The following is a 13,176-nucleotide window of genomic DNA, read 5'->3' on the forward strand; positions in this document are numbered from 1 at the left end:
AAAGTTACTTCGAATAATGATTCTGAATCCATGGATGTTTGACTGCATCTTCTAAGCTCAATCGGTCGCTTGGTTTCCGCTGGAGCAGTCCAGCAATGAAACTCTTGGCAGTCTCCGACACTGCCGGGGTCGATGGGAAGTGATAGTCGGCGAGTTCGATTCGCTTGTACATTTCCATTTGGTTTTCGCAGTAGAACGGTGTCGAACCGACTAGCAGCTCATACGTCAACACTCCAAGGCTCCACGAGTCTGTTCGATAGTCATAAGACTCTCCCATAACCATTTCGGGGCTCAGATAATCCGGAGTTCCACAGAATGTCTTGCGAACATTGTTCGGCGTTGGAGCATGTACCGACCACCCAAAATCAGCTAGCTTGATGGTTTTGTTGTGCCCTATCAGAAGATTTTCAGGCTGCAAAAACCAATATTACACAACGAAATGACATTGCCATAATGATGAATCTTACCTTAATGTCGCGATGGATCACATTGCAGCTGTGACAGTACTTCAGAGCTTCGACAACTTGGGATACATAATGCGCAGCCACCGCGTCGGAGAAGTGTTTTTCTTTGGCCAACTCTTTGTATAGCTCTCCGAATGGCGCGTATTCGAGAACCAGATAAACGCACGAGTCGTCATAAAAGTAGCCATGCATGCGCAGCACATTCGGGTGACGAAGCCGCACTTGAATTTCCACCTCCCGTTTTAAGTTACTGACGCCACCATCACGCGTCAGCGGTGACTTGAATAAAACCTGCGCATAAAAACTCGCGTTAGCAATGGTTCTGGAAGACATAAGCTGCCATAATTACCTTGAGTGCGACAGTAAGGTTAGAGCATTTCTCCTTTGCAAGATACACGTTGCCGAACTTGCCTTGACCCAGATTTTTCGTCACCAAAAAGTCGTCCATTTTCCATTTTGAATTTCTTGCTAGTCGCTCACTGAAAGATTGAGTCGGCTTTGAATCGTCAAGTGAGCGCCGGCTGGATAGGATTTTTCGAGACGTCGGAGCTTCAAGGCTGATCCTAGTTGGTTTTTGATGAGTTGGATCCACCAGAACTCGTTCGGGAAAAAGCAGTTTGCGGTCGGTCCGTGAGCTCTCCAACTTGATATTTGCATCGTCGTTAGTAGACTTCTCGTCTACAAGCGGAAGTGGTTGGACCTCGTCTTTAACTCGTAGCGCATGGACCGTCAAGGATTTGTGTGACCTTGGACTCACGTCGCTCTTTGTGTCACTGGAAATAGTGTGTCGCTCACGCAGAGACGCACTTATACTGCCGATCGATATGGTCTCTCTTGAAGAAGCAGATTCGTCCTTCACGTTCTCTTCTTTGTATGGCGTCGCCGATCGTGCACTTTCGTCGCTCTTTCTCCGTTGTGCTAGCACACTAACACGTCGTGGTCCCGATAGAATCTCGGGTGTGGGACCGTCAGTATCTCCGTCCATTCCACCATCATCATTCATAGTTGGGAGTAGCCGTTGGGGGGTCAGCACTCGCTGCGCTCCACCAGCCAGCGACGGCGCATCGGAGCTTGGGGAAATATAACTTCGTCTCCTCCGTTTTTTCTTGCTAGCAGACACATTAGCGGTGCCCAAGATTTTGTCCATAGCTGTATTGTTCATTTCAATCCCTTTGACGCTGCTGGTTTTAGCTGGTGTCTTGTATAGCAGCGTCTGACTCCTGTCCAGCTCGTCGATTGGCTCTAATGGCACAGGCTCACGCGATACTCGGCGTGCTACAGGTGGCGCTGATGGTTTCTGCATTTCTGGCCGCTTTGGTGCAGCACGCGCGCGTACTGGGGCTCCCTGTGTGGCTCTATGTCGGGAAAAAGAGTGATGAGGTTTGTAAGATGGCGTTATTGTCACACTTAAAGAAAGCTTCTGCGGGATTTTTACCTTTTTGAGAGCAAACGACGAGCGGGACGCGCAATCTTAGCGGCATCCTGTGTCTGCTGCTGTTGCTTCAGGTGCCGCTTGTCTTCACGCCATCGCTCTAGCGCTGCCCGTCGACTCTCCGCCATGAGGTTTGATGAAAATATCAATGCGGAAAATGAGTCACTTTTGAATTTAATTTTTTTTAAAGTAAATCGATCAAACCTTAGAATATGGCATTTCAACCGAAATTTTATGTTTTACTTTTAACACCAATTCCGTGCAAGAAGGTCTCGGGAATTTACGTATCTTTTTGAAACTTCCTCCTATAAAACCTATCGGAGCCCCCAAAACATTCACAGGCCGCGTTCGCGCCGGCATTACGCCAAAATCGAGATTTGTATTGGAAGGCCGAAGCAACTTCATATTATGGATAGCTCTCAGAATTCTGTTTCGACTTGCGTCGTGTTCACATAAAATCTCATTTTACGAAAATTTTCGGAGTTGATATAACTCGAGCAAACACACCGAGAATCTGCTTCTAACGGCCATGATGCTGCTGCTGTTGGCGATTGCAGTGATTCGCTTGGGGTTGACGAAGCGCCAATAGCGGGGGTAGGAACATGACAATGCTGTACGACTGCTTGGGCTCACTGGAGAGCGCTTCTTTCGCGCAATTCACAGCTCACTGAACTGAAGCCTCTTCCGGGACCATTCTCGCATGGATGCTGAAGCATTTGATGAGCTGTACAAGACCTGTAAGCCGCACATTCGCAGCTCACTTCGATACCCACGCGAAGTGTTAGCCGTAGCGCTGAATCGATAGGATCAGCAGCGACGTGTCGTAGCCAAGAAGTCCTCTTTGACCTGGCGTACTCGACTGTCCGCAAGTATCGTGTGCACGGCGTTTACGCAATTGTACGAGCTTGTAGGATCTAGTCGCTATGCCATCAACGGTTCCGAGCTCGTTTAAGGCGGCTCATCCGTATTTTGACCAGGCCTTATGCGCCATTGATGGTACACACTTCAGCATCGTCGTTCCCAGTGAGGACATCAAGCGTTACCGCAATCATAAAGGGTTTGTATTTACCAACGTGCTTTTCGCCTATGACTGGAGCATGAACGTTTGTTTTATTTACCCTGGTGCTGAAGGAAGTGCGCAGGACTCGATGGCATTGCAGTGGAGAAGATTTCTGGACATGCTTCCTGAAAACTTTTACGTGCTCGCGGATGCTGGATTTGCATTGAGTCCTCAAGTTCTAACACCATATCGTGGAGTTCGATCCATTTGAAGGAATGGGCTATTTCTTCTGGGCGGCCACACAATGGCAAATAACTCTGCAACCTGCGTCATGCAAAGGCACACACGTTGTGGAGCGAGTGATTGGATTGCTCAAACGTCGATTTTGAGTGCTCTGATCCTGTATGGACTACGAACTCAGGAATGTCAAAGCTGTGATAGTTGCATGTGCTCTGGTTCACAATTCCATCAGAAAATTTGACGAATCTGACCTCGCTACGGATTTCGAGGAGGATGGCGACGCTGGAATTGATGCCTCAGATGATTTCAGCAATGATGAACATATTGCTTTTGATTTTTGAAATGGCACTTCTTGGCGAACGTGGATGACAAGGAAATGTGGAGGGAGCATGAGGAGCAAGCAATCCAATGGATTGTAATCAAGATAATAAGGAAAGCAGCGACGAGATTGATCAATCGAGCAGCGACATCAGCATGAAGTCAAGCATCTCCAGCACCAGTGATTACGAAGATGGTGACTTAGCAGTGGGTAGATCTACGACGTACAGCAGCAAATGAAGCAGGGCATAATGAGCTTCATTTAGGTCACATGCATGTCGTACTAGCCGATGCTCCCACGTGCCGTGTGTTTTGACCTTCGCAATGGTTTGAACCACCACGCATGGGAGCCAAAATAACGTAGGATACCTTCAATGCTGGTATCACAACAAATCACCTTGAAGGTATCACAACAAATCACCTTGAACTACCGCTTCGTACTTGTCTTCTTCGTCTTCTTGGCCACTCGTAGCAACTTCATCGCTTTCGGAGTCATCTGCAAACTGTGGTGTAGTAGAACACAAATACCGTCAGATGTGGATTCCTTACACATACCACAGCGAATCGCCGAGTTAGTTTGGCGGTTGTATGGCCTGCGCAGAGGGTGGTCCCCTCGCGGCCCGGCCCTTCCGGGACAGACGAGTGGCTCGCTTCCACTCGGTTCCGACTAACCAAGTCAGATCACTTCCGAGGCTCCGCCGAGTTTGGCTCGGCTGAGCTCGCTCACAACCCTGTGCCCTCCACCAAAGGATGGACGACGGCGCGCGAGCGCTTTACAGGTCACCGAGCGCAGAGGCTCAGCTAGAAGTTTTACGGCACCCGGGCTATCCAACGTACCGGCCCGCTGAGTAGGCGGGACTTTCTTTCGCGCGTAGCGAGACTTTGTCCTACCCGGACCGACCTAATCTCTTGGCGCTACCAGTCAATACCCTACAAGCTATGCCTCTCGAGTATTGACGGCAGGCATAATCCAGCCCTATGCAGGGACTTACCGGAAAAGTGTACACGTGTCTTGGACTAGGAAAATTCTGCTCTGTTATCTTCTGGGAGCCTTTTCGGCTCCCCCTATTTAATCCTATGCTTCTTTTACAAATATCTAGTGAAATGTAGTCGTTTCGAATCTCTACCGACCCTTCAGCTGGGTTCAGGCGACCGTTGAGCTCATCGGTTATCCGGATAGCATCATCCGGACAGATCGCCAATTACTTACCGTGATCCTTTGCTCCTAAGCTCTGGGTTATCAGACCGAGCCGATTCTTGATCTAAAGTAGGTTGGCGCATGGTCGAATCTGGAAATCCCTACACCACAACTGCTCCGGTTATGATACGAGCCGAGCTGGTGAGTGTCTTAATCCTTCATTTGGTTCTGCCACCGTTGGTCCGTACTCGGCTGATGACGTTTCGCGGCTCTCCACCACCTTCTTCGGTACGTTTGTTGCTTCCGCTGTCACTCACTTGGTAGCTCCTTACTCCTCGCATGTTACTCCAGCACAACTCGCGGCGCCACCATTCTCCTCCAACTCCTCGTCGAGGTGAAGGCGCGCCAGCTGAGTCGATTCCTCGACCCGTCGGCACTCGTGGAATCAGCGACCGGCCTGACACTGGGTTGGTCGACTTGACAACTTCCCATGAGTCTGACGCGGAGTCGGTGGAGTCTTCTCGCGCGCGCCCTTCTGGTCCACCGAGCTTGCCGGGCGACACCACTTCGGGCGCCACCAGTCAGTCAAGCTCGGCTGCTCCAGTGAGTCTTGACTCCCTCATGGCCAGAGTTAACGAGCAGGGACACGAGCGTCGAGAAGAATTGACCTTCTTGGCGAGGCTCATGGCCTAAGGATTCACTCGTTCCGTGGAGCCTTCCGATCCCGCGCAGCGGCGAGCGATCTTGCATGCTTCTTCCGCGGGGGAGCTGTTGGATATCTTGAAAGGCAACTACGCCGCTCTTGATTTTCCCCAGATCATTGGCGATCTCCGGACCGACAATCAAGCTGTTCAAGAAGAGAACCGCGCATTGACTTGGCGACTGGACTCTCTTGCTCTCAGCAATGTCGACTTGTCCACTCAGCTCTCCTCGGCGCGACAACAGGTGTCCCGATTGGAGGCTGCTGCCACGCAGTCTGCTAATCTCCATGCTTCACTGCGAAAGGCTGTAGCCTTGAGTGAAGCGAAACTTGCTCAGCTGAGCAGAGCAAGGTTGACGCTGCGTTGAGTCAGGCCCAGCTCCATCATCAGCAAGTCTTGGATCGAGACGCCGAGATCGCAGTCCTTCTCCGATCTATTTCCGAGAGGGATGCGGCGTTCGTCACTCTTCAAGGCATTGCTTCCAAGCATTTCGAGCAGCTGCAGGAATCGGTGCGGCTGTACAGCTCCACCGGTACTCAACCCTTGCGGCACGCCCAGTCGGTGATCGCTGAGCAGCGGGCTGTGATCTTGCGGCAGAAGCGACTCATCCGTCGGAATGGTATTATTCCGATGCACGACCCTCACATGGCTGCTGCTGGCGCTGGTTTGGAGGTGCCTGGACTTGATCCGTCCGACCTTCTTCTTATCGCCCGGATTATCGTGTCTTGGAGTCTCGCTTCCCTGAAGTTCTCCACATTCCAACTGGGGAAACTCGGCGGTTGGAGTTGATCGTCCATCCTCGCCAAGATGCCCCAGTGACCGGTTCAACTGTTGGTCCTAGTGTGGCTCCTCCAGCTGGTCAGGGTTCTCCTGCGACTCCATCGGCGGACTCGGCTGCGGCTCCTGTCAGCTCATCGTACTCCGTTGGCGGACCTGACATCGACTCAGCGGCTTCGGCGTTATGCAAATCCCAAGTCTTCAACTGCTGCAGGTCCTCGTCATCGCTCACCGGCGCCGCATCCGCCTCAGCCGTACGCTTGTCCACTTCCCGGGAAGGAGGGACACGAGGCTATCAGTGCCCTTTTGCGTTCAAGTTCTCCTCAAGCTACCGTGTCCGATGGAGAAAAGCCCCGCTCTGGAAAATCTCGTAGTCGGACTCGGCGGAAGAAGGTTCGTCACCTTCAGTTGAGTTCTGCTACACAGCCAGCAGTCTCTGCTCGCTCTGAAGACGACGATGACGCTTCAAGCGAGGCTGAATTCGAGTTTGAGTTGCCCGAACCGGCCGCCGACACCGTTCCTGCGATTGATTCGACGACTTCGGTGGGTTCTTCGTCTTCTGGTCCTCTGTCGACGTCGTCAGTTGCGGCTACTCACCCACCGCCGGTATCTTCTTCTGATGTCGTGGCCTCGCTGCCTGTCGCGGCTACAAGTGTTTGTGCCCCAGGCTCGACTTCACCCATCTCCGCTGAGTTGCCCAAGTCAAGTGTGCCGCTCAGCGTCGTATCAGCGGTGGTTGGGCACTCCCAGTCGTCATCTGGTCGATCCTCTCACGTCTCTCCCTCTCAGGGTCTGAGCGTATCCACTACGCCGACTGACCTAGTGACTCCGGCCGTGAGTGTCCTCAGACCGTCTCTCCCTGCGAGCTCGGCGGTGTTGACGTCCCCGTCTGGGCTCCCCATCCGGAGATCTGCTGCGACTGCTTGCACTGTGACTGCTCAGCTGCTTGAGGACCTTAGCGCGTCTGACGGCGAGGTTTTAGGGCCTGGCGACGGCTCTGCGCCGTCCGCCGTCTCGACGAATCCTGCCGCTGGGTCGATCTTGGATCCCATTTCTTTATCCGAGAACTCGGCGAGTAGTCCTCCAAGTTCTGACTTGGCGGCCGAAGATGCCCGTCGTTCTGCCAAGGCGAGAAGCCTTCATGCGGCAATCTTCGGCTCTGACGATGAGATGAGTGATGAGTCCTTACCGCCGAGTAATCGCCACTCCTCGCGACATTCATCGATGGATTCTGGTGACGGGACGACTTCTACCTCTGCGTCGGCTTCGGGGAAGCAGCAGCATCGCAAGCGTCGTGCCTCGTCGAGTCCTACCGGTCACCGGTCGAAGCAGTCCAAGAAGCACAAGAAGCACAAGAAGCACAAGAAGCATCACAAGAAGCACCGGCACCACAAGCATCGGCAGCCTGCGTCAACTCCTGATCTGGCTCCTGCCCAATCTCTTTCGGCTGCTCCTTCGCCAAGTGTGCTCCCGGTCGTGCCGATTCTCTCTCAGCCGAGCTCGACTGCATCACGTCCGGCTTTGGTCACACTACCCAGCGCTCTTACACTCCCGCTGGCGACGTTACGGACCCGGGCCTCGCAAGCAGTTTCCAAGGATTGTCGCTTGACTCTTCACATGGCTCAACTCCGCGAGGTACCATTTAGGCATTTCGGCTCAGCCCGTTGTTGGAATGCGTTATTGGATACACTGAGCGGAGGGGTGCAGCTGGAGCTCATAGGTGGCAAGAGTCGTGTGCCACCCACGCCGTCTTCTCTTGACGGCATACGAGCTTTCATGGCTGTCTTTGATCCGAGCCATCCTTGTCAGCGCCTCCGGCGGATGCTCCCTGAGCTTCCTTTCCGGCCACCGACACCGTTCCTGCGATTGATTCGACGACTTCGGTGGGTTCTTCGTCTTCTGGTCCTCTGTCGACGTCGTCAGTTGCGGCTACTCACCCACCGCCGGTATCTTCTTCTGATGTCGTGGCCTCGCTGCCTGTCGCGGCTACAAGTGTTTGTGCCCCAGGCTCGACTTCACCCATCTCCGCTGAGTTGCCCAAGTCAAGTGTGCCGCTCAGCGTCGTATCAGCGGTGGTTGGGCACTCCCAGTCGTCATCTGGTCGATCCTCTCACGTCTCTCCCTCTCAGGGTCTGAGCGTATCCACTACGCCGACTGACCTAGTGACTCCGGCCGTGAGTGTCCTCAGACCGTCTCTCCCTGCGAGCTCGGCGGTGTTGACGTCCCCGTCTGGGCTCCCCATCCGGAGATCTGCTGCGACTGCTTGCACTGTGACTGCTCAGCTGCTTGAGGACCTTAGCGCGTCTGACGGCGAGGTTTTAGGGCCTGGCGACGGCTCTGCGCCGTCCGCCGTCTCGACGAATCCTGCCGCTGGGTCGATCTTGGATCCCATTTCTTTATCCGAGAACTCGGCGAGTAGTCCTCCAAGTTCTGACTTGGCGGCCGAAGATGCCCGTCGTTCTGCCAAGGCGAGAAGCCTTCATGCGGCAATCTTCGGCTCTGACGATGAGATGAGTGATGAGTCCTTACCGCCGAGTAATCGCCACTCCTCGCGACATTCATCGATGGATTCTGGTGACGGGACGACTTCTACCTCTGCGTCGGCTTCGGGGAAGCAGCAGCGTCGCAAGCGTCGTGCCTCGTCGAGTCCTACCGGTCACCGGTCGAAGCAGTCCAAGAAGCACAAGAAGCACAAGAAGCACAAGAAGCATCACAAGAAGCACCGGCACCACAAGCATCGGCAGCCTGCGTCAACTCCTGATCTGGCTCCTGCCCAATCTCTTTCGGCTGCTCCTTCGCCAAGTGTGCTCCCGGTCGTGCCGATTCTCTCTCAGCCGAGCTCGACTGCATCACGTCCGGCTTTGGTCACACTACCCAGCGCTCTTACACTCCCGCTGGCGACGTTACGGACCCGGGCCTCACAAGCAGTTTCCAAGGATTGTCGCTTGACTCTTCACATGGCTCAACTCCGCGAGGTACCATTTAGGCATTTCGGCTCAGCCCGTTGTTGGAATGCGTTATTGGATACACTGAGCGGAGGGGTGCAGCTGGAGCTCATAGGTGGCAAGAGTCGTGTGCCACCCACGCCGTCTTCTCTTGACGGCATACGAGCTTTCATGGCTGTCTTTGATCCGAGCCATCCTTGTCAGCGCCTCCGGCGGATGCTCCCTGAGCTTCCTTTCCGGCCACCGACACCGATCCTGCGATTGATTCGACGACTTCGGTGGGTTCTTCGTCTTCTGGTCCTCTGTCGACGTCGTCAGTTGCGGCTACTCACCCACCGCAGGTATCTTCTTCTGGTGTCGTGGCCTCGCTGCCTGTCGCGGCTACAAGTGTTTGTGCCCCAGGCTCGACTTCACCCATCTCCGCTGAGTTGCCCAAGTCAAGTGTGCCGCTCAGCGTCGTATCAGCGGTGGTTGGGCACTCCCAGTCGTCATCTGGTCGATCCTCTCACGTCTCTCCCTCTCCGGGTCTGAGCGTATCCACTACGCCGACTGACCTAGTGACTCCGGCCGTGAGTGTCCTCAGACCGTCTCTCCCTGCGAGCTCGGCGGTGTTGACGTCCCCGTCTGGGCTCCCCATCCGGAGATCTGCTGCGACTGCTTGCACTGTGACTGCTCAGCTGCTTGAGGACCTTAACGCGTCTGACGGCGAGGTTTTAGGGCCTGGCGACGGCTCTGCGCCGTCCGCCGGCTCGACGAATCCTGCCGCTGGGTCGATCTTGGATCCCATTTCTTTATCCGAGAACTCGGCGGGTAGTCCTCCAAGTTCTGACTTGGCGGCCGAAGATGCCCGTCGTTCTGCCAAGGCGAGAAGCCTTCATGCGGCAATCTTCGGCTCTGACGATGAGATGAGTGATGAGTCCTTACCGCCGAGTAATCGCCACTCCTCGCGACATTCATCGATGGATTCTGGTGACGGGATGACTTCTACCTCTGCGTCGGCTTCGGGGAAGCAGCAGCGTCGCAAGCGTCGTGCCTCGTCAAATCCTACCGGTCACCGGTCGAAGCAGTCCAAGAAGCACAAGAAGCACAAGAAGCACAAGAAGCATCACAAGAAGCACCGGCACCACAAGCATCGGCAGCCTGCGTCAACTCCTGATCTGGCTCCTGCCCAATCTCTTTCGGCTGCTCCTTCGCCAAGTGTGCTCCCGGTCGTGCCGATTCTCTCTCAGCCGAGCTCGACTGCATCACGTCCGGCTTTGGTCACACTACCCAGCGCTCTTACACTCCCGCTGGCGACGTTACGGACCCGGGCCTCGCAAGCAGTTTCCAAGGATTGTCGCTTGACTCTTCACATGGCTCAACTCCGCGAGGTACCATTTAGGCATTTCGGCTCAGCCCGTTGTTGGAATGCGTTATTGGATACACTGAGCGGAGGGGTGCAGCTGGAGCTCATAGGTGGCAAGAGTCGTGTGCCACCCACGCCGTGTTCTCTTGACGGCATACGAGCTTTTATGGCTGTCTTTGATCCGAGCCATCCTTGTCAGCGCCTCCGGCGGATGCTCCCTGAGCTTCCTTTCCGGCCACCGACACCGTTCTTGCGATTGATTCGACGACTTCGGTGGGTTCTTCGTCTTCTGGTCCTCTGTCGACGTCGTCAGTTGCGGCTACTCACCCACCGCCGGTATCTTCTTCTGATGTCGTGGCCTCGCTGCCTGTCGCGGCTACAAGTGTTTGTGCCCCAGGCTCGACTTCACCCATCTCCGCTGAGTTGCCCAAGTCAAGTGTGCCGCTCAGCGTCGTATCAGCGGTGGTTGGGCACTCCCAGTCGTCATCTGGTCGATCCTCTCACGTCTCTCCCTCTCAGGGTCTGAGCGTATCCACTACGCCGACTGACCTAGTGACTCCGGCCGTGAGTGTCCTCAGACCGTCTCTCCCTGCGAGCTCGGCGGTGTTGACGTCCCCGTCTGGGCTCCCCATCCGGAGATCTGCTGCGACTGCTTGCACTGTGACTGCTCAGCTGCTTGAGGACCTTAACGCGTCTGACGGCGAGGTTTTAGGGCCTGGCGACGGCTCTGCGCCGTCCGCCGGCTCGACGAATCCTGCCGCTGGGTCGATCTTGGATCCCATTTCTTTATCCGAGAACTCGGCGAGTAGTCCTCCAAGTTCTGACTTGGCGGCCGAAGATGCCCGTCGTTCTGCCAAGGCGAGAAGCCTTCATGCGGCAATCTTCGGCTCTGACGATGAGATGAGTGATGAGTCCTTACCGCCGAGTAATCGCCACTCCTCGCGACATTCATCGATGGATTCTGGTGACGGGACGACTTCTACCTCTGCGTCGGCTTCGGGGAAGCAGCAGCATCGCAAGCGTCGTGCCTCGTCGAGTCCTACCGGTCACCGGTCGAAGCAGTCCAAGAAGCACAAGAAGCACAAGAAGCATCACAAGAAGCACCGGCACCACAAGCATCGGCAGCCTGCGTCAACTCCTGATCTGGCTCCTGCCCAATCTCTTTCGGCTGCTCCTTCGCCAAGTGTGCTCCCGGTCGTGCCGATTCTCTCTCAGCCGAGCTCGACTGCATCACGTCCGGCTTTGGTCACACTACCCAGCGCTCTTACACTCCCGCTGGCGACGTTACGGACCCGGGCCTCGCAAGCAGTTTCCAAGGATTGTCGCTTGACTCTTCACATGGCTCAACTCCGCGAGGTACCATTTAGGCATTTCGGCTCAGCCCGTTGTTGGAATGCGTTATTGGATACACTGAGCGGAGGGGTGCAGCTGGAGCTCATAGGTGGCAAGAGTCGTGTGCCACCCACGCCGTGTTCTCTTGACGGCATACGAGCTTTCATGGCTGTCTTTGATCCGAGCCATCCTTGTCAGCGCCTCCGGCGGATGCTCCCTGAGCTTCCTTTCCGGCCACCGACACCGTTCCTGCGATTGATTCGACGACTTCGGTGGGTTCTTCGTCTTCTGGTCCTCTGTCGACGTCGTCAGTTGCGGCTACTCACCCACCGCCGGTAACTTCTTCTGATGTCGTGGCCTCGCTGCCTGTCGCGGCTACAAGTGTTTGTGCCCCAGGCTCGACTTCACCCATCTCCGCTGAGTTGCCCAAGTCAAGTGTGCCGCTCAGCGTCGTATCAGCGGTGGTTGGGCACTCCCAGTCGTCATCTGGTCGATCCTCTCACGTCTCTCCCTCTCAGGGTCTGAGCGTATCCACTACGCCGACTGACCTAGTGACTCCGGCCGTGAGTGTCCTCAGACCGTCTCTCCCTGCGAGCTCGGCGGTGTTGACGTCCCCGTCTGGGCTCCCCATCCGGAGATCTGCTGCGACTGCTTGCACTGTGACTGCTCAGCTGCTTGAGGACCTTAGCGCGTCTGACGGCGAGGTTTTAGGGCCTGGCGACGGCTCTGCGCCGTCCGCCGTCTCGACGAATCCTGCCGCTGGGTCGATCTTGGATCCCATTTCTTTATCCGAGAACTCGGCGAGTAGTCCTCCAAGTTCTGACTTGGCGGCCGAAGATGCCCGTCGTTCTGCCAAGGCGAGAAGCCTTCATGCGGCAATCTTCGGCTCTGACGATGAGATGAGTGATGAGTCCTTACCGCCGAGTAATCGCCACTCCTCGCGACATTCATCGATGGATTCTGGTGACGGGACGACTTCTACCTCTGCGTCGGCTTCGGGGAAGCAGCAGCGTCGCAAGCGTCGTGCCTCGTCGAGTCCTACCGGTCACCGGTCGAAGCAGTCCAAGAAGCACAAGAAGCACAAGAAGCATCACAAGAAGCACCGGCACCACAAGCATCGGCAGCCTGCGTCAACTCCTGATCTGGCTCCTGCCCAATCTCTTTCGGCTGCTCCTTCGCCAAGTGTGCTCCCGGTCGTGCCGATTCTCTCTCAGCCGAGCTCGACTGCATCACGTCCGGCTTTGGTCACACTACCCAGCGCTCTTACACTCCCGCTGGCGACGTTACGGACCCGGGCCTCGCAAGCAGTTTCCAAGGATTGTCGCTTGACTCTTCACATGGCTCAACTCCGCGAGGTACCATTTAGGCATTTCGGCTCAGCCCGTTGTTGGAATGCGTTATTGGATACACTGAGCGGAGGGGTGCAGCTGGAGCTCATAGGTGGCAAGAGTCGTGTGCCACCCACGCCGTGTTCTCTTGACGGC

General features: G+C 55.4%; 1 protein-coding gene across 1 annotated transcript; it reads right to left on the bottom strand.

Moving 5' to 3' along the window:
* Positions 1–4: 4 nt before the first annotated feature.
* On the bottom strand, positions 5–1,121 carry PITG_05483 (protein kinase, putative; the record flags this gene model as incomplete). The annotated part of the gene is made up of 4 exons (XM_002999076.1): positions 5–412; positions 468–755; positions 814–1,021; positions 1,063–1,121. 4 exons carry the CDS (start codon positions 1,119–1,121, stop codon positions 5–7), a joined length of 963 nt encoding a protein of 320 aa, XP_002999122.1.
* Positions 1,122–13,176: the final 12,055 nt, after the last annotated feature.

The sequence above is a fragment of the Phytophthora infestans genome, genomic scaffold, assembly GCF_000142945.1.
Source record: "Phytophthora infestans T30-4 supercont1.7 genomic scaffold, whole genome shotgun sequence".
In the NCBI taxonomy this organism is placed as follows: domain Eukaryota; phylum Oomycota; class Peronosporomycetes; order Peronosporales; family Peronosporaceae; genus Phytophthora; species Phytophthora infestans.